Source organism: Felis catus, chromosome B1, assembly GCF_018350175.1.
Source record: "Felis catus isolate Fca126 chromosome B1, F.catus_Fca126_mat1.0, whole genome shotgun sequence".
Taxonomy (NCBI): Eukaryota; Metazoa; Chordata; class Mammalia; order Carnivora; family Felidae; genus Felis; species Felis catus.
In genome coordinates, this window is record NC_058371.1 from 16414255 (window position 1) to 16436175 (window position 21921).

General features: G+C 40.6%; 2 protein-coding genes across 4 annotated transcripts in view; one reads left to right on the forward strand and one right to left on the reverse strand.

Moving 5' to 3' along the window:
* The window catches only part of CB1H4orf47 (chromosome B1 C4orf47 homolog), a 96602-nt gene extending 93979 nt beyond the window's left edge, over positions 1 to 2623 (forward strand). Inside the window, exon 7 of the mRNA XM_045056844.1 lies at positions 1378 to 2623. Coding sequence (XP_044912779.1) covers positions 1378 to 1383 — 6 coding nt within the window. The 3' untranslated portion in view covers positions 1384 to 2623. The remainder of the gene's footprint in view (positions 1 to 1377) is intronic.
* PDLIM3 (PDZ and LIM domain 3) overlaps positions 1 to 13859 on the reverse strand; it is a 30431-nt gene extending 16572 nt beyond the window's left edge. For all 3 annotated transcript variants that reach the window (XM_003984594.6, XM_003984592.6, XM_003984593.6), the window contains exons 1-3: positions 13633 to 13859; positions 5197 to 5348; positions 3531 to 3615 (exon numbers count right to left, since the gene is read on the reverse strand). In XM_003984594.6, coding sequence (XP_003984643.1) covers positions 3531 to 3615; positions 5197 to 5348; positions 13633 to 13725 — 330 coding nt within the window. In that variant the 5' untranslated portion in view covers positions 13726 to 13859. The remainder of the gene's footprint in view (positions 1 to 3530; positions 3616 to 5196; positions 5349 to 13632) is intronic.
* Positions 13860 to 21921: the final 8062 nt, after the last annotated feature.

Sequence of the window (21921 nt, forward strand, 5' to 3'; positions counted from 1 at the left end):
TTACGTGAACCGATCATGCAGAGATCTGGCCTGAGGATCATCAGGGTAGGAGGCCTCTGGCCCATTAAGGGAAGAACTGAAATGGTTCTTATCTCTGAGACCTTCGAACACCGAACACCGGCCTCCCTGAGAGGGTGCCAGTAAGAATGAGCCATGACTCAAAGTAAAGGAATGTTCAGAGGCTCCATCGGACTGGCTTCTGGAGCCTTTAACCCAAGCTTCACCTTTCATTCTTTTTTTTTTAAACCTATCTCATTCTCTATGTTTCCCCCATTTGTGCTATCCTAAATATCCATATTGCTTAACCCCAAGATGTAGGACACAGGCACTAATATATGATCGAGGAGAGGCCAGAGTATTTAAAATCAGGGTTATTTTAAAAAGTCCAGTTTTTGTAATAATTATGGTCATAAATTCAAACTTGTAGATTTATAAAAGGGGCTTCTTCTAGAACGAAAACTCAGACAATGTCCCTTAAACTCCACTTCTGGACAGATGTTAGCAAAACACAGCCTCCCGTTTTGGTCTGAGCTCAGCCCGTGCTTACTAAATACTTGCTGAGGCACCCGCATGCCAGAGAAGGTACTGAGACATGGTGAGGGACCACTGGGGATTTGGTACTTTGGTTGTATCTATTTTTTTTTTATTAATTTTTTATTAATTTTTTTTCAACGTTTTTTTATTTATTTTTGGGACAGAGAGAGACAGAGCATGAACGGGGCAGGGGCAGAGAGAGAGGGAGACACAGAATCGGAAACAGGCTCCAGGCTCTGAGCCATCAGCCCAGGGCCCGACGCGGGGCTCGAACCCACGGACCGCGAGATCGTGACCCGGCTGAAGTCGGACGCTTAACCGAGTGCGCCACCCAGGCGCCCCTATTAATTTTTAAAAATGTTTATGTATTTTTGAAAGAGAGGGTACAAGTGGAAAAGGGGCACAGAGAGAGAAAGAGAGAGAGAGAGAGAGAGAGACAGAGACAGAGGATCTGAAGCAGGCTCTGCCCTGAAAGCAGAGAGCCCGACGTAGGGCTCCAACTCACAAACCGTGAGATTATGACCTGAGCTGAAGTCGGATGCTCCACCAAGGGAGCCAACAGGTGCCCCTGACCCCATATCTTAGCAGCTCATATTGGTGAGATCAGATTTTAAACATTAGGAGAAGTCTGGAATGGAAAATTAATTTGCGGAAGGGTGCAGTACAATTTTGGATGTGTACTATATACGGAAAAGGAAATTCAGAATTTTATCCGTTTCGTCCTGGTGACAATAAGAGATTGGGTGGTCAATAAATGCATATGTGTGAGCCTTAAACTTTCCTTTCTTTCTGTTGCTTTTTAAAGCACCACATGATCTCTTTTTCTCATGTGTTGCCTCTAAGGGATGAACTGGAGGTGGGACGACGCTCAGGCATTCCTGCAAAGGACTGTCTACAAGGGACGGCTCCGCCTGGGAACCTTGTTTTTTCCTCCTGCAGTCTTGTCTTCTATCTAAGGTAATGTTGATGACAGGTATTATTCTTCACCAATCCACCTCGGAGGCCAGGGGCTAAGCCACCACCAGCATTCAGATCCCTTCTCTGAAGAGCTGAGCTCTCGCCTGACCTAAATCACATTCAACTTGCATGACCACTTTTACCCTGCAGCAGCCGGGGCTGGGGGCAGCCAAGCACCATTCTGAGAATTGGTTCCCAGGTTTGGTCCTGGGCGGTGGTAGAAGAGGCAGTTTATCCATTTCCTTTCATTCATTTGTCAGGTATTTATTGAGCGCTTGCTGTGTGCTCTGCCCGGGAGGCTCAGAGTAAAGAGAACAGACACAGCAGTCCTCACCTTCATGGATAGCCCAGATCACGCTCCCTGCCTTTGGGGCCTGTTTTCTCCTCCTTTGCTCTTAATGATTTTTAGGCTCAGGCTCTTCCTTTCTTCCAGTCAAAGGTCTAGGGCAAGGATCTAATAAACTCATGCTCTCTAAAGGTTGAACTACTCAGGATGTTTCTTCTCCTGGGGGGATTGTATTTGAACTGAAAACAAAGTTTTAATCCAAAGCAGTTTGTAATGACCCTTGTAATGGTAATGTGGAAGGCAGTCCTGGTGTCCAGGAGGTCCTATCTCGTGGGCAGCTCCCACCTCACTGTCAGGAGAGGCCAGAGGCCTTCTGATCACAGCCTGGTGGGAGGCGGGTACCATACCAGTCCCACCAAGAGCTCCCACTAAATTGAAATCTCTATAAACAATTCGATATGCCAAGTTCTTTTTCTACAGTGTTTTATTTAGGTCTTTGAGAAGCCCTATGAGACACAGGTACACGTTACTCTGAACGTGTTTTTACTGAGGAGAAAATGGAGGCTTATGAAGAAAGTGGAAAACTGGAAGGGACAAATGCAGGAGTTGATCCTGAAAAGGCAGATGTTGCTAAAGCATAAATTACAAATATGTTTTCAATGCATTTGCAGCAGTTATATAGGAAAACTACAGTTTGGGAATATTTAATCAGTTTAGTAGGAATACTTGTTTAAAAAGGGATACCCAGGGGTGCCCGGATGGCTCAGTCGGTTGGGCGTCCGACTTCACTCAGGTCATGATCTCACGATCCGTGGGTTCGAGCCCAGCGTCGGGCTCTGTGCTGATAGCTTGGATCCTGGAGCCTGCTTCGGATTCTGTGTCTGTCTCCCTCTCTCTCTGCCCCTCCCCTGCTCACGCTCTGTCTCTCTCTGTCTCTCAGAAATGAATAAACGTTAAAAAAATTTTTTTTAAAAAGGGATACCCAGTTTATGTAGCTGTCTCTCTAAACTTGGGAAACCTCTGGCTAAGGAGAGGCTCTAAAATCCTTTCCTTAATTACATTTTGCATATAGCACGATTGAGGGTTAGTTTAATTTCAGTGTTTTTGGAGCTTTTGAAAATAGACATGGTCAGATATGCATCAGATTATTAGATTAATTTAGCTCATTAGAATTGCCTCAAGGAAAAATCCTCTGTCTTTTGTAATTCTCCTGCATGGGCAGAATATCACCATGATTACATAATGCAAACCCTTTTTTGTCGACTAAACTTAATTATAGAACTCCAGAACTGAGAATTAAAGAAGAATGTAAAATAAAATCTGGGTGAAGACCTGGAAGACTTGAAGTTCACAATAATTATTAAATTAGAGACACCTGTTTCAAACGCTAGACCCTAATTTTGTTTAGCTTTGTTTTAACATTTTAAACTTCTTGGATTATGTCATGGTCATATGGCAGAAGTCCATCAAAAAGAGTGAAAAAATAAGTGGACCGTACATAGATACAGCCAAATTTTTCCAGAGAACATATCTATCTTTTAACAAGGTGCTTGTCTGGGCATACTTCTTTTTTTTTCCTGATGGAAAAAGCACATGGATAATATAAATTAATCTCACAGAGTAAAGACAGACAATGGCTCCATCAGGTGGCTCATTCTAAGTTTTTTGTATTTGCCGCTTCTTCCTCTTGGAAGGTGTCCACATCATTTAAAAGGAAATAGAATGTGAATATCATTTACTCTAAAATTCATACCTGTGGTTCTGATTCCAAGTTGATTTTGAAAGGATGAGCCTTCCCATCTTCAGATACCTGTGGAGACCATAAGCGAGTTTCTGCCCTGTAAATAAAAGAAATTTTGTAAGCTCCAAATTCTAACGGTGCTTTCAGTTATAGTATACTTTAAACTCCCATCATATTTATCGAGATACTATCAAACCTTGATAGTTTAAGCAAAAGCAATGTTCCCTGGTCATTATTCTGTATTCTCCCATCTAATGAGTTTTTTGCCTACTTTTTGGGGAAACTTGAGTGGATAAAAATTGCATGGAGGACTACTATAGACTGAAGTTTGGGTCCCCCCCACAAGTCCCCGTGTTGAAGCCCCAGGCCCCAGTGTGATGGTCTCTGGGAGGTAATTAGGATTAGAGTAGGTCATGAGGGTAGACCTGTCACGATAGGATCAATGTCCTTACATAAAGAGGAAGAGATCTGAGATCTCTTGTCTCTGTGTGCATGCACCAAGAAAGGCCATGTGAGGATATAATCAGGAACCTGACCGTGCTGCCACCCTGGTCTCAGACTTCTAGCCTCTAGAACTGTGAGAAATAAATTTTTGTTGTTTAAGCAACCCAATCTATGGCATTTTTGTTATAGGAGCCTGAACGAAGGAAAAGACATTGTACAGTTTCTGGAGAAAGTAGGTTGCCAGTACCTGCAGGCAACAGTATAGGAGAGGAAGACCCTGGAGGCAGATGACCACAGGGCAAATGCTCTAGGTTTCCCTCCTTCCCTCCTTCCTACCCAGGCCACTGCAGGAGACACTGAGTGGTTTGCCAGGGGGATTTACTGTTGGCATCAAGGAAATGAGCTTTGTCCAATCTCATGTCCTTCTCATGTATCTGTTTGGGACCATGTGCTCCTAAGGGACTGTGTGCTTGGCAGGAGCACAGGTCGTGGGTGAATAGGAAAAGAGTCAATCTCACCCCTGAAATGGCAATTGGCTGATTGATTGTGCCTTCTGAACCAGAGCAGGGAAAGTTGGGAATACAGTAACAGCAGGATAAACCCACACTAACAACCACTATTTAATGTGAAAACATTATTTTCACAATGGGATATGGCAAGAGATCAGGTTCAAGTTCCCCATTTTTTTTTTGTTGCTGTTGTTGTTGTTAGAAATGTCTCGTTCTCTAACACTCTCACTCCACAGGCACTCTTATACCTGGTCAGATTCTTCTGGGCTGAATTCTGTACAAAACAGCCAATGGCATACAGGGTATTAGCAACTGGTTTTCAACATGATCCCATTTTGGTAAGTCAAGAGATTCTTCTGGAGAATCTTTAAATTCCATCCCATTCTCTACTGCATTTAGAACAACAGTACAAGTAGCTGTCCTGTACATTGTTTCTGTGGCCAGTACCTTTAATGGTGCTATTAACAGGAAAAAGAATTCTTTTAGCCTCTTTCGTTATCGTGACATTCCAAAGAATTCTTTTCAGAAGTAGTTTGTTAGCAACTACTAGGCTGACTGACATCAGTGAAGAACAGACCAAAGTGGCTGATATGTTTAAAAAAAGCCAGTCAAAATTCTAGGCCCTGTGACACTCCTTTGCACTGGGAGGATGAAACCATTTCTAGTTCTAGTTCAGGTTCTCCTGCAAAACAGATCACATTTTAACACCATTAATTAAAGAGCACCTGTCAATTTTGAGGCACAGCTGGTGGCCTGCTGCTTTAATCCTGTCCTGTGCATCCGCGTGAGTCATGGACTCTGTACCAAAGCCATCAATAGCCAGGATGACATCTCCCGGACACAGGTGGGCAGCTGCCGCCTTGCTTCCTGGAGTAATCTGGAAGAAATCATGGCATCATTTAAAAACCAACATTCCGCACTATCTTGAGTTTTGTGACTGACATTTATGTTTTCAGCTTGGTAACATTTTAAACGTTTCACTGGGCAGGGAATTTTATTTTTTTTATTTTTTTTTATTTTTTCATATATGAAATTTATTGTCAAATTGGTTTCCATACAACACCCAGTGCTCATCCCAAAAGGTGCCCTCCTCCATACCCATCAGCCACCCTCCCCTCCCTCCCACCCCCCATCAACCCTCAGTTTGTTCTCAGTTTTTAAGAGTCTCTTATGGTTTGGCTCTCTTCCACTCTAACCTCTTTTTTTTTTTTCTTTCCCCTCCTGCATGGGTTTCTGTTAAGTTTCTCAGGATCCGCATAAGAGTGAAAACATATGGTATCTGTCTTTCTCTGTATGACTTATTTCACTTAGCATCATACTCTCCGGTTCCATCCACGTTGCTACAAAGGGCCATATTTCATTCTTTCTCATTGCCACGTAGTACTCCATTGTGTATATAAACCACAATTTCTTTATCCACTCATCAGTTGATGGACATTTAGGCTCTTTCCACAATTTGGCTATTGTTGAGAGTGCTGCTATAAACATTGGGGTACAAGCTGGGCCGGGAATTTTAAATCTAACTTAAAATAACTCTTAATTGGTCAATTGTGTTAGCTCTATTTTTCCACCATGCTAAATATTTTTGTTTTTTACTAATGACGTGTCATCTATAATGACCTCTCTTATTCTCTTTTAAAACATCTTCCTTAAATCCATGCTTGAATCATATTTTCTTTGCTTTAAACTAAACAGTTCATTCTTTAGGTATTATTTCACCCATAACTCTCTATTTGGGAATACAACTCCCCCAAATTAGGGAGCTTTTGTATTTGAATTGAAACTACTGTAGCATCCCTGTAAGTAATGCTCTTTGAAATTCACATGAAGGGGGATCTAGGCTATAGAAAGCTAGAAAGAGAATGACTCCTGCATTAATAAGAAGAAGCCATATAATATACAAAATTATAACCTTTAATGAACTATTCAGAGAGCTAATGCTGCAGGGCAACCAACTGGCCTGGGATCCAAGGAAAGACAGGTGCCTCCACAGAAAGTAAGCAACTCGTATCACTGTATCAGAGCATAGAGGAACATGGGACCACCATTTTAGCCATAAAGAAGAATTCAGCCAAAATTATGAACAAATTACTAAAGTTAGCATTGAGATTCGAGAACCCTTGGGGATGGCAGACACAGGGAAGTTTGCATCCATAAACAATCTCTTCTCCATGAATGAAAAACAGATTGAACAAATGAAAACAACTAACAAGATGCTAAATTTTAATTGAACCTTATCAATAATTACATTAAATGTAAATGGTCTAACCATATTCTGATATTTTAACAGCAATTGTCAAACTAGGTAAAAAAAAAATATCCAGTTTTATGCTGTCTACAAGAAACCCACATGGATTTCTTTTTTGGGAGGGTGGGCTGGGGGGGGGGGGAATGAAAGGAATACTTAATGGGAAACATATGGTTATGAAATGTTTAAAAGATAGCAAATTTGAAATTATTACCATGTTGAGTATTCGGTGTTTGATTGCTATACCTACTCCTAATCTTTCTGGGTAAATCCCAATTATTTACAACCACCTAATAGTCCTTACCTGGTCTTATCCTACCTACTTCTTTCTCTAACATCATCTTATACCATTCCTGCTCCCATCACCCACTGTGCTGTAGCTATTGCAGTTTCCTTTTAGTTCCTCAAATAGGGCAAGTGTGTACCCTCTTCAGGGCTTCACATGCACTGTTCTTTTCGCCCAAAGTGTTTCCCCCACTCTTCACCCAGTTGCTTCTCCTCATCCTTTAGGTCTAGACTTAAATATCACATTCTCAAAGAGACTTCCCCAAACATCTGAAGTAGCTTCTCCAGACCCTCCCCGATCATTCTCCACCATTACATTTTATTCACTTCCTTCCTGAAGACAATTTGTATTTTAATGTTTGTTTATTTACTTGTGTATTGTCTTGGCAACCAGACTGGAAGTTCTTGAGAATATCTATAGTGCATGTATATTTCTAATACATTGCAGTATATATTCCAGTGTTTAGAATTAATGGATAATTAAAAATGAATGAAGTGGATATTTAAATAAGCTCATGGAACAAAAAGACCTACTCTCTACAGAACCAAAGATTATAGCTATTAATGTCAACCCATCATTGTTACATCTGCAAATTTCCACTGTTTAGAGCAGAAGAATGCATAGGACTTGACTTAAACCTCTAACTGCTCCAGGAATAAACTAGGTTGTTCTTAATATTTTACTTGAGGATAGTCATTATTCATTTTTTTTTCTCTATTTACTTAATCTAGCTATCAATTCTGTTTAACATTGTTGCTCTAAGGGATATCCAAGTTTCATCTAAATGAATAAAATTGCTGAGGTAATAAATTCTCATACTTTGAGATCTTCAGTCTCATCACTAAAATATTTGTTGTACTCACTTCAGTTCTGTGATCATGTCACTATAGTGATTGTCATCATTTTCTGATAGGAACAGTTAATAGAAGCTTGGTGAAGACAACGGGGATTATTAGATCTCAGCCTTTGGGAGACATTTCATAGCTGTTTTCCACTTGGAAATTCTCCCAGACCCAGAACTGTTAGAAGAATAAAAGTTTCCATCCCTAGTGTGACTTGCAGGGATAAAATAATATTAAACTTTTAATTTTCTCTAGCTATACTTTGTCAAAATCAGTACTATCTATTTTTAAACTCCTAAGACCAGAAGTCTTTTCTTTGAGTTAAAACATGTTAGAACCTGGGGTTCTTGCTTGTCATAAAGACTCCTGTCATACTCTAAATGCCTGGAATCACAAATCATACACTCTAGGAGAGGAACGAGGGAATTTGTGTTTCAACAAATGCCTCGGGTGATTTCCATTATTCATATCAATGTATTGTTTGGGTCCATTTGGAAAAAAAACGAATTTAAATCACAGGTAAAGCATCTATAATATTCTACTTACTGCAGGAGACAGGAGGGAAGCACAAGGTATGGCCGTGGTGACACGTTTATGTTAAGAATAAAAATGATTAAAATAGTTATGAACAAGGCAAGTATATACTAAAGGGCTGTGCTGTGGGGTATGAGTCAAAATAGTGAGAGAGCCCATTGTTCAGTTGTTCTCTGTTGCCTACAAATTGACTCCAGTGCCCTTCCTGGCATCTAAAGCCCTCTGGTGCCTGGCTGTAATCTACATTTCTAGGGCCATACCTCAGACCAATCACATCAGAACCTCTATACATAGCGCCTGGGCATGAGCATTTTCACAAGTTATCTGGGTGAATCTACTGTGCAGCCGGGGTTGAGAACTATTATTGGTATCGTATTACTGAGAACTATTATCTCACTGAATTCTCAAGACACTCTTTTAAGATGAGAAAACTGATGCTCTCAGAGTAGAAGAAGCTTGCTTAGGGTCACACATCCTGTGAAAATCTGTAATTCCTGGTAGGTCTAACTCTGTAGCTCAAGTTCTCTCACCATCCTACAAGGCCCCTCCTGCAGGCAGTCTTGGCCCTGACTCCTCCTACCCTTGGCCATACTTTTCGCATGGAATCCTGGACAGGCTGTGTCATAGAATCCTGGACAGGCTGTGGTATGTATGTATATGTCCCTTCTCCTATTCGAGCGTCTCAGGGGCGTAGAAACCCATTACATTATAACTGTATCCCCCACAGTGCCTTCCACATACAGTACATTCTGCAATTAATAGATATTTGTGGGATATTTGTGCAATTAATAGATATTTCTGCAATTAATAGATAATTAATAATGAATGTTATGAACATATGAACCAGCACTTCCATGCAGACATGTCTTTGGTAGAATAAAATTCAACAGGTTTTCCCATTGACCTTCCTACTGCACTTGAAATCCTGGTAAAGGATTGCATTCAACTGTAAACATTTCTTTCTAACAACTCAAATTTCAAACATAGTTTATATTGGAGTAACATACTTTTCTATGTTCAAGCCTGCAAAACTTAAGAATACAGTAACATTTTCTATATTGGTACCCAAGTCCATATAGCGTTCTCAGTTAGCCGTGATCTTGGCCGGACTGTGCTCTGAATAGGAAGGAGGGAGGAGGAGGGGGAGGGAGAGGCATTGAGTGGGAAAGGACATACCAGCCTCAGATGTATACAATGATTTTACATCTCATACACAAAAGAAACTTGTACTTTATTCCAAATTGGACCATTTGTGCAAACAAACCATCTGTAACTTGGCTGTGATAGCAGATCCACCTTCTGGGTGGTCCAAACATTAAAAAAAAGAAAGAGACTCCTTAGCATCTTCTTGCCAGAAAAAGAAAAGCTGCTCACTTAGAGATGTGAGCCTCAGATTTATTCTGTGAAATGCAGAGGCCAGTAATGTATGGTGTGTGCAGTAACAACCCTTCCACATACACAACGGAAATTCATATTGTGCCTGGTATAGCACACCTATTGCCTACAAACTATTGTCCTACAAATTGTGCGTATCACAACCCCCTGCTACTTTTTTGTCAAGAATGCCTGGAGTTTGGTTTACCTTACTTCTGATGTCTTTCATGATACAAATCAACCCGGCTGACTAATTGGATTGCCAATGATTTCTGGAGTGGGGACCCTTTGCCCTACCTAATTCTGTGAATTGTAGCATCAATTGCTAGAGAGAGTTACATTGGTAACCCCTTGCCCCAACTCTAGTGGGGTAGAGGCCCACCGTCTAGGGGCATTTGCATTTGCAGAGTGTGGAGCAAGGAGGGAAGGCCATAGCTTGCTGCAAGACAAAAGCCGATTGGACTTGAGGCACGTGTCTCATTTATAGGAATTTTGGTGATATTAAGTTTAGGCATTGGTTTCTCAATTCTTTGCATACTCAAGAACTTATCTCACACAGACAGAACAATTAACAATAAAACAATTCTCACTTATCTTTATTGTAGAATATTTTGAGCATACAATCTGCACCTATTGTGATAATAATAGTTACATAAAAAGCGAACAATTGAAACAATCATTCATATCATGTCTATATTCCGTGCTCAGCACTGGGTGGCCCCTAAATTTTAGAAGTTCCTGCCTTCGGGGAGCATGCAACTTGTGGGATACAGATGTACTGAAACATCTGTGGCACAAAGCATGATATAAAGGAGAGGTTGTAGGGCAAAAGCTATGGTAATCAAATGGATGAAATGCTTGTTATTACAAGAATACTATGGGAGTGGTATTTGATTGGGTTTCCATAGGCACAGAGAACAGTGGGGTAGAGTGAGGAGGAGAAATCTGGAGAAAAATGATGTGGTAGAGAAATCTAAGTCGTCCAGGGCAGTGACACAAATGCCGGTCAACCTATGCAGGGCGAGGAGGAAAGGGAGAGAGAAGGAAGAGAGAGGGAGGAAATGAAGTTGGAAACTTGAGTTGGGGAGAGGGCCGAGGCCGGGAATGTGAGCAAAGACCACACATTTTATTCTCTCTAAACTGGTGTCGCCATTGAAGGATTTTTAAGAAGGGGGAAGAGAGAAGCCCTCCCCAAGGCAGCTGGTAGGAAGATACAGAGTGAGTCTGGGAGGGGAGACAAAGAGCTCGGTGTGAGGTCATGGAAGCTTGAAGAGGGACAGTGGTGGAAAAAAAGGGACATGGTAGATGTTAAAGATTGGGAACCAGTAGGACCAGGCGATGAAGCGGATGGCGCAAAACGCCTGTTGGCAAAGATCTGCACAACAAGCAAGATTCTTCTTAAATGTGTGGACTTCAGAATGCAGGCTTTGGAGGCAGGCAGGGCTAGTGTCAAGTTCCGTCCACTTGTGATCGTCAGCAGGTTAATGAAATTCTTGAAGCTGCATTCTCTCATGTGCAAAAAGGTATCACTACTACTTCTCTTACAGGATTATTATGAGATTTAAGTGAGTTAGTGCATATAAAGCGCTAAGGAGCATGCCCAGGAAGCAAAGGAGTGCACTAACACACATACAATCATACCAATACCTGTCCGTATAATACAACAATGATACAAGCAATAGAATTTTACTGTGTTTTTTTTTTTTTTTGAGATCTTTATTTATTTTTGAGGGGGAGGGGAGCAACAGAGAGAGAAGGAGACACAGGATCCAAACCGGGCTCCAGGCTCTGAGCTGTCAGCACAGAGCCTGACGAGGGGATGTGAGTTCATGACCTGAGCCGAAGTCGGATGCTCAACCGACTGAGCCACTCAGGCACCCCGAATTTTGCTGTTTAATTACAACACTGATCATTCGTTTTGTGTAATACCTTTTAGTGTTGTTACAAGTGATTTTTACTGTCCTTATAATTTTAATGGAAATATTTTCAGGTGTTCACGATGGCAAAAAAGTTCAAGTGAATATATTTTCATTTACTCAATATGAATCTGTGATGTGCATGGTTTGGGGAGCACTTGGAATACAAAATGGCTGAATTTTACCTGCTATTCTTGAATTAAATTAATTGAAGAGAAAAGGCAGAGTCAAATGAAATAATCATTTATGGTCACGCATTGTTATTGAGCCACGTGAAAATGAGTGATACAAATTAGTAACGAATCAAAAATTCAAGTACGAATTGGCTTCCCAAATAATAATTGTCATGTCAACTACATTTGCCAATAGCTCCTGTAGTCCAGTGGCAAAATATAAGTACTGCTTTAAAATAAACGTTATTTATAATGTCAACAATGCAAAATTTCAAACATAAGACTAATCATATTGATGTGTTACATAGTAATAGCAGGATATTTCTTTTATAAATCACTTAAAAGATTTTGGTGACGAGATTATTTCTTTAGTGTTTACTATGAGTTATCCTTTGTTAAGATTCAAGAACTTATTTCCTTTCATCGAAACAAATGAAAACTGCTTCAGAAACTTTAAAAATATTTCTTAGTAGAGATAATGGAAACCGCTTTGGTTGGTAAATCCATAAAAGGCATTCATTGCTTGGCCCAGATCACTGAACCATTTTCTGCTTAATTTACTTAGGAACTTTTTTGGAGGTATGTTAAGTTTTCATGTCTCATACCAAAACACATGTCAGATGTGTTTATATGTTTTCAAACAATGTAAAACAAAGCTTGAAATGTTCCATGGTATGCGTATGTATATATGTATGGTACATGTTGTGAGATATTTTAAAAAGACATTGGTTCCCAAAACTCATAGATATATAAGTAAAGCAGAATTTAAAAGGTATTACCTTGTTTAAAACTCTATAGGAGTAAGTCAGATTATAAAGTATATGTTTATAAAATACACTATAAGCAGTAAAGAAGAAAACATAAGAAGAGTATAATATTCTGAAAGTTTATGCTTTTTGATTATGTTTAATATACCTTATATTGATAATTGAAGTAATACTTTTCTATTAAGACAGACACTTGTGTTAGAAAAAAAATCAACTAGACAAATCACTTATTTACTGACAGGGCAGAAATCCCGAAATTTCCTTTCTCTTTCTTTCTCCAGGGAATATTAAGTAAGGAAAGCTGGACTCTGATAATAAACTATTATTTTCAGAGTTACTAGGCTGAATGTGACTTTCCATCAGGTAAACTAAACTATCTGACGGGTTTTCTTTGTAGTTTGAGTTATAAGGTGATGATTCCTAAGCCAAATTCCCAGCTTTGGAAAATATTTATTCAAAATGCCTGGAAACCTAGGAAAACACATTCATAATATTTTCCCCGTCTGGGCTGATATGAGCGGTTCCAACTTGGCCGACCCAGGTTGTGCCCTGCGATCAGCGCCGTGCCGAAGTTTTCATCCGTAGGAGAAAAGCGCTCAGGTGCGCGTTTGGCTCTGAGGAACCACCGCCAATGTCAGTCATCCCTCCCTCCTTCCTGGGACCTCATTTCTTTTGTTGCTGAAAGGAAACGGGGGTTCGTTCGAGAGCAGAAGCCCCCACGCCCCCACCCCTCGCAGCCTAGCCTCCTCGGAGTCCAGGGGAATCACGCTGTCAGTTCACCTCTCCTGGAAAGTTGCTGGGGACCGAGAGGATGGACCATTGGAGCGGACTTTGTAAATTCTCCTGAGTTGCCCTGCATCCTCCCACCTTCTTTGCCAAGTTGCTGCCGCCCCTCGAACTGTGAGCCCGAAGCGGAGGACCCACACCCAGCGCACCCGGGGCCTGCTGGCCACTCTCCGCTCCTGGGCAACCCGCCGCACGCCAGCCCCCGACTCGCAGCGAAAGAACCGAAAACACCTACCCTGGTGATGACCAAAGGCTGGTTGAAGTCTATGCCCCCCGAGAGTCTGAAGCCCCAGGGCGCGGGGCCCGGAAGAACCACGTTCTGGGGCATGGTGCTCTTGGCGTGGTGGCCTTGGCTCCCAGGGACCGGGGCGCAGCGAGGGGTGGCCCTGCCCGCGGCAAGTGTCCCCGAGCAGGACAGCCACTCCGCTCCCCAGAAAGTGCCCTCGCCCCGATTGCGGCCGGGGAGCTTTATCCCCGCTCCCGAGTGACGTCACTGGCCTACCCGTGTCCCCACCCCCTCCCACCAAGGAGAGCTCCAACTTTGGAAGAAAGAGACGCGCCAGACCCGCGGGAGTTTACAGACGCGCACCGGCTGGGTGCAGCCTCCCAGACCACTCTGGCCGGCGCTGGAGGAGGCTTCGGGTTACAACCTCCAGTGGTCTCTTAAAGTGACACCTGTCCTCCTGTTTATCTTCGACGCGGAGCTCAGCAGTGCGCTTCATTCGGAGTTAAACGCACTTAAAGCACAGCTTCTAGGCTTCCAGTGAAAATGAAACAAAAGCTTCATAAATGCAGTTAGTTGTTTAGCAATTTTGAGTGCGCTAGTATTTACTTATTAGCTGTGTGACCTTGGTTAAGTTACCTAACGTCCTTAAGTCTCAGTTTCTTCATCTGTAAAATAGTCATAATTGTACTTCTCTCAGGTTATCTTGAGAATTAAATAAGCTATTTCTGCCTAATGGCTGGCACAGCATCAATAATTATTAAGCATTTCTGCAATTAAGTACACATAGTCACATTTATTGATGGGTATATATGATATACATTAACATATATACACATATATTCAAAACCTATTTTTTAAAACAAAGAAATATACAAGTGAAAATGTCATGCAAACATACTCAGTCCAGTGAGCGTTTAAAAGTATATGTGAGCACCTGGGTGGCTCAGTCAGTTAAGCCCCTACCTCGGCTCAAGTCATGATTTCATGGTTCATGGGATCGATCCCTCTGTAGGGCTCTGTGCTCACAGTGCAGACTGCCCTTTCCCCACTCGCTCTCGAAAATAAATATTTAAGAGTATACACGAGAAGATGATTCATCACTCTACTGAAAATATGGTTTAATTTTGACTGGAGCAGTTGTCAACTCCCTCAAATGAAGTCTCTACACTTATTTTTTGACACACGTAGGTGGTGAGTCTAACAGAAACCTGGGAATTGAGAGTGTCCTGTGTGGGCTTTGCAGCCAGAGTGAGGGTGCTGAGTGGAGTGCCGTGGATCAAGAGGATCCCCAAGCCAGATGAAACTGCATGGAGGAAAAGGGGGGACAGACCTTCATGGAATATCACCAGGGTTCAGGTGCTGTAGTGATTGCTGTACTGACGTGCCCTTACTTCGTCCTCAGGCCGAATCCATTAGAATGTTCTTATAAGTCCTTTTCTTTTTTTTAGGTAAGAAAATTTCTTAGAAGTTGAGTAACTTGTGTAAGATCACAAACCCAGGTCCGCCTGCCACCGTTGTCTGCCTGGTGTAGATGTCAAGGCCAGGAGAGTCTGGGGAGGGTCCAGGCATAGGTTCCTTCCTCAGCATGGAATCGAGTGTTTCTGGCGTTAGAACCCAGGATGTTCCCATTCACAAGGCAGGCGAGAGGGAGGAGGGCAGACAAGTATGAAATGCTTTAAAAACGTGAGAATGAGGATCCGGGACTTCATGCCCAGTATGATAGGGCCATAATCAGTCCTGGAGACCAGAGCAGTACCTTACCTTTAATAGAGTAGTTTCTTTGGAAGTGGTTTGAAGACTGACTGATAACGAAGAGATTCAGGAAGCTGTAAGCCAAGTATAGCAGCCTGGGGATAGTGTAAACCACAAAACCAGCATTGGCACTACTCTGCCCACTGTGGTGAATTATATAAAAGTCCCAGGGGAGGGGCGCCTGGGTGGCTCAGTCGGTTAAGCATCAACTTCGGCTCTGGTCATGATCTCACGGTTTTGAGTTCAAGTCCCACGTTGGGCTCTGTGTTGACAGCTCAGAGCCTGGAGCCTGCTCTGGATTCTATGTCTCCTCTCTCGCACTCTGTCTCTCTCTGTCTCTCTCAAAAATAAATAAACATTAAAAAAAAAAAAAGTCCCAGGGGATAGGTGTTTTCTGGTCTCAAACATTTTCCAGGGCCGCACCTATATTGGGTTAGACGGGAAATAAGCATCATATATTCTTGTTGATTTTGCTGGTTCGGGCTGGCTACGTTGTTGCAAATCACATTTCCTCTGTCAGTCACTGATTGTGTCTGCATGGTACGCCCACACAGCCAGCAGTGAATTCAGAAAGAAAAAAATCACACAAGATATTTGGCATAGTGTAATTGTAATAACCAATTATTTATACCTCACCTGCTGAGTTGGCTTATATAACCAGTTGATTATACACTTTTTGCTTTCTGCCTTTTTACATGTCATTTTAGCATCATTTAGATATAAGCAACATCTGTACAACATCAATATAATACTTCATTAGTTCTTAAGGCCGATAAAATGGAAAGCAGGGACATGAAATGGGCAGTTTTTCTCTATCCTACTGTTTACCGAGGTCAGTGAGGAAGTGTTCAGAGGTGACTGTCAGGGTAGGGCTGAGAACAGCTGTGAGGGACAATTCTAAGGAAGAAGCAGTGGCCTGACCCTAATCACTCCTAGAGGTTTCTGCTTTTGGTTGGGTCCTATTGTAAGAAAAGTGCTTTCTGGATGACCCTTTCATAATTTTCTTTTTGTATCTCCCTTCTTAAAGGATTATGATAGTAGAGATAAAAACAGAAGGACCAATTGGAAAAAAAATTATGATAAACTATTTATGGTTCTGTTAAATATGACTTTTGTGATTATTGTTATAAACCATGTTTAGAGAGTCCTTTAACATTTTCTTTTTAGAAAAGGGTCAGTAAAGGGGCACCTGAGTGGTTCAGTTGGTTAAGCATCCGACTCTTGATTTCGACTCAGGTCTGATCTCACAGTTCATGAGATCGAGCCCCTCATCAGACTCTGTGCTATCAGATTGTCTTTCTTGGGATTCTCTCTCTCCCTCTTTCTCTCTGCCCCTTCCTCACTTGTGCATGTGCTCTCTCTCTCTCTCTCTCTCAAAATAAATAAACTTAAAAAAAGAGAGAAAGTAGGTAAAATTGTTCATTCTCCTCTTACATAACTGGAAAACTCTTCTGTTGGTAAAAAAAATCATCTCTTCTTTTAAAATTCTCAAACCTATAATTTTAACCTAGAACTCTCATCCATTTTCTGATCTTGTTTTTCTAACCACTTAATGGTACATATACAATCCAACCTGTTCAAACCCAAATCCATCATTTTCTTTACTCACCTTAAGCTGGTTTCCTGGCTCCTATGCCTCCCAATTTCCTCATTTCTGTTCATTTGTCTACTATTGTAAATGGTTTGTAGGATAGATGCTGTAAATTTTGCCTCTTCTTTATTTCCTATATGTCAAATGTCACTGTGTATTGTGGTTTTATTCAGTCGCTCATTTGTTCATTCAACAAGCATTCACTGGGCATCTATGACATGCCAGGCACTGGGAATACAATGATAAACAAGGTCCACTTTCTGTCCTCTAGGAGCCACTAATAAACAAGGGAGCCTGGAGATGTGAAATGTGATCGCGTTATGTGATGAGTGCCGAGTCAGCATTCTATACACTGATGAAAAATGAGGTAATCAAGTCTTCTTGGGGGAAAGGGATATTAGGGCTGGATTTTGAAGCGTAAATGAGAATTTTCTAGGTGACTGGGAATTGAAAGGGGAAAAGGAAGGTGGACATTTAAAGTAGAAAAAAAAACGTGTATAGGATGTGCAGTGGCAGGGAGGCAAGAAACAGATGGGCAAGTAATTTGGTGTGGATAGATATTAGCACACTGGGTAGGAACAGGAGACAAGGGACATAGTAGTCAGGGACTATATCAAGGGATGTTGTCTGTTACACGAACATTTTGATTTTATCTTATCAGCAACCTTTGAAGAGTTTTCAGCAACATGTATAATAATCATATTTGCATTTTACAAGCATTATTTTGGGCGTTGGGAGGATGAATCACAGTTGTAAGGGATAGGAAACAGGGAGTGGGTTTAAAACTTACAGAAGAAGATGTTGATTTGGGCAGTGGGGGGTGGAGACAAATGGGGAAGTTAGAGGAATCATTTAGAAGGATAATTGACACAGTCTGAGGACAGATCTCACATGGGGAATCAGTGAGGTTAGGAGATTGGATGGTTCCAAGACTTCTTCATTTGGGTATTATGTGAATGTTGAAATTATTAACAAGGAGGAAATATATAGGAAGCACAGTAAGATATTTTTGTTTTAATGAGGCTGTGGCAGATTAAAGCGCAGTTTTGGTAATGCTGAATTTGAAATACCTATAGAATATCTGCTGTATAGTGTACTGGGTATAAAACTAAAATTTGGAGCCAGACTGCCTGAATTATATCCTTGCTGCATGATCTTAGGCAGATTATTTAACATCTTTATTAAAATGATGACAATCATAGTACTTGCCTCCTAGAGTTATTGTAAGGATTATATGAGTTAACAAGTATAAAATGCTTACAAGTGTTCCTGTCACATGTTAAATGCATATCATCATTTGCTATTATTAGGTTTTTACAAGGTTATGTATTGATTGGTTGATGAAAATGTTGTGACCAGAAGCTCATAGGAACCTAACATTGTATTTCCCCTAGGAACAATAGTTCAGTATTTGATGCCAGTATTTGGTGTTTTTGGCAGCTTTATAGAACATAACTGATGGGAATAATGAGAACTGACTATATATAATATAGAAATATGGTGTGTATCATGTCGCAGAGGTAGTCATGTGCAGTAAGCACATCTCTGATGATAAATAATTAAGGACATTCCACAGTATCCCCTGCTCACCTAAATTCCCAACTTCAGCCTTTGGAACCCAGGGTGAAGAGATTAATGCATTTAACCTTTTATCTCTTTAATTTGTATTTTGTCCCGATTGCTGGGAAGTTTAGGCACATGTCGGGTCTCTAACACTTGTTTCATTTCATTTTTTTTTTTAACTTAAAAAAAAAAACACCCAAAGCTATTTCATCTGTTTTCCCTTACCTCCCCACTCCCTGCCTCTGGCAATCACCGAATTGAGTTGGATTTTCTTTTTTCTTTTCTTTTCTCCTTTCTTTTTTCTTTTCTTTTTCTTTTCTTTTCTTTCTTTCTTTCTTTCTTTCTTTCTTTCTTTCTTTCTTTCAGTTCCACATATAAGAGAGATCATATGGTATTTGTGTTTCCCTGACTTATTTCACTTAGCATAATGCTCTTAAGGTCCATCCATTTTGTCACAAATGGCAAGGTTTCATTATTTTTTATGGCTTAATAATATTACACACACACACACACATCACACATCACAATTTCTTTTATTCATTCATCCATTGATGGACACTTAGATTGTTTCCATCTCATGGCTCTGGTAAATAAGGCTTCAGTGAACATGGAGGTACAGATATCTTTTCAAAGTAGCATTTTTGTTTTCTTCAGATAAATAGCCAGACATGGAATTTCTAGATCATAAGGTAGTTCTATTTTCAATGTTTTGAGGAACCTACACACTTAAGAGTTGGACCAATTTACATTCCACCAACAGTGTGCAAAGGTTTCCTTTTCTCCACAATTTCACCAACACTTGTTATTTCTTGTCCTTTTGATGTTACCCATTCTGAATGGTGTGAGGTGATATTTCACTGTGGTTTTGAATTGTAATTCCCAGGTGGTTATTGATGTTTAGCATCTTTTCATAGAACTGTTGACCATCTATCTATATGTCTTCTTTTAAAAAAATGTCCTTTCAGATCTGCCCACTTTTAATTTGATTACTTGTTTGTTTGTTTGTTTGTTTGTTTGTTTTTACCATTGAGTTGTATGAATTCTTCATATGTTTTGGATATTAGCTTTTTTTTATGTTTATTTATTTATTTTTAGAGAGAGAGAGAGACTGTGTGTGTGTGTGTGTGTGTGTGTGTGTGTGTGTGTGTGTGAGGGAGGGACAGAGGGAAAGAATCCCAAGCAGACTCTGTGCTGTCAGCATGAAGCCTATTGTGGGGCTCAATCCCAGGAACTGTAAGATCATGACCTGAGCTGAAATCAAGAGTTGGATGCTTAACTGACTGAGCCACCCAGGTGCTCCTGGACATTAGCTTCTTATCAGATATATAATTTGCAGTTATTTTCTCCCATTCAGTAGCCTGCCTTTTCATTTTGCTAATAGTTTCCTTTGCTGTGCAGAAGTTTTTTTTGGTTTGATGTAGTCCCACTTGTTTATTTTTGCTTTTGTTGCTTTGCCTTTGGTTAAAACATTATTGCCAAGATCCATGTCAAGGAGCTTACTGCCTATATTTTCTTCCAGGAGTTTTATGGTTTCAGGTCTTGTGTTCAAGCATTTAATCCACTTGGAGTTAATTTTTGTATATGGTGTTAGGTAGTGGTCCAGTTTTTTTCTTTTACATGTCACTGTCTGGGTTTCTCAGCACTGTTTATTGAAGAAAGTGTCCTTTCCTCATTGTATATTCTTGGCTCCTATGTTGTACATTAATTGGCCATACATATATGGGTTTATTTCTGGACTGTATTGTGTTCCAATGATCTATGTGCTTGTTTCTTTTGCCAACACCATAGTGTTTTTTAATTTTTAAAAATGTTTTTATTTATTTTTGAGACAGAGACAGAGCATGAGCAGGGAAGAGGCAGAGAGAGGGAGACACAGAATCTGAAGCAGGCTCCAGGCTCTGGGCTGTCAGCATAGAGCCCGAAGCAGGGCTAGAACTCACGGACTGTGAGATCATGACCTGAGCTGAAGTCGGATGCCCAACTGACTGAGCCACCCAGGCGCCCCAACACCATACTGTTTTAATTATGATAGCTTTGTAATACAGTTTGAAATCAAGGAATATGATGCCTCTTACTTTGTTCTCCTTTCTCTCAAGATTGCTTTGGCTATTCAGGGTCTTTTATGGTTCCATACCAATTTAAAAATTCTTTATTCTATTTCTGTGAAAAATACCATTGGAATTGTGATAGAGATTTCATTGAATCTCTAGATTGTTTTGGGTGGTATGGACATTTAAAAAGTATTAATTCTTCTAATCCACAAGCATGGAATATCTTCCCATCTATTTGTGTCTTCTTCAGTTTCTTTTATTATTGTCTTGTGGCTTTCAATATGCAGGTCTTTCACTTCCTTTGTTACATTTATTCCTAAGTATTACTTCTTTTTGATGTGATTGTAAATGGGATTATTTTCTTAATTTCTCTTTCTGATCGTTCAAATTATTAGTGTAAAGAAATACAGCAGATTTTTGTGTATTGATTTTGTATCCTGTAACAACTGAATTCGCTTATTACTTTGAACCGTTTTTTGATGGAGTCTTTTAGGTTTTCTATGTGTAATATATATCATGTGCAAATAGTGACAGTTTTACTTCTTCATTTGCTATTATTAGTAGTGATGATAGTACAATACGCAATTGATATATAAATATAGAGCAATTGGATATAAAAGTCTAGAGATCTGGGCTTGAGATAAATATTTTAGAGCTATGTAGCTATGAATGCTAGAGTTTTTTAAAAAAATGGTTACAAATATTTTTGACATTCCTTATTTAAAAAAATTTTTTTTAATGTTTATTTATTTTTGAGAGACAGAGAGAGACAGAGAGCGAACAGGGGAGGAACAGAGAGAGAGGGAGACACAGAATCCGAAGCAGGCTCCAGGCTCTGAGCTGTCAGCACAGAGCCCAGTGTGGGGCTTGAACCCACAAACCATGAGATCATGACCTGAGCCGAAGTCAGTTGCTTAACTGACTGAGCCACCCAGGTGCCCCTGGCATTCTTCATTTTGAGAGGTGGAGTTTATCCATTTGAACTTGTACAGATGTGTAACTCTTAGATTACCAACAAAATATGGTGGAAATGACAGTGTGCCTTCTGAGGCTAGGTCAGGAAAGGTGATTTAACTGCTGTCTTATTGATTCTAACATTTGGGACCGAAACCTTCAGCTGCCATGTGAAAGCTCTGAGGTGCCATGCTGTGAGGAAGGCCAAGCTACATGGAGAGGTCACATGTCGGTGCTATTGTTGGTAGTCCCAGACCAGGCACCAGACAAGTGAGTTAAGATTCCATCTTCCAAAATAGATAAATTTTTAATTTTTTTTCAAAGTTTATTTATTTTTGCGACAGAGAGAGACAGAGCATGAACGGGGGAGGGGCAGAGAGAGAGGGA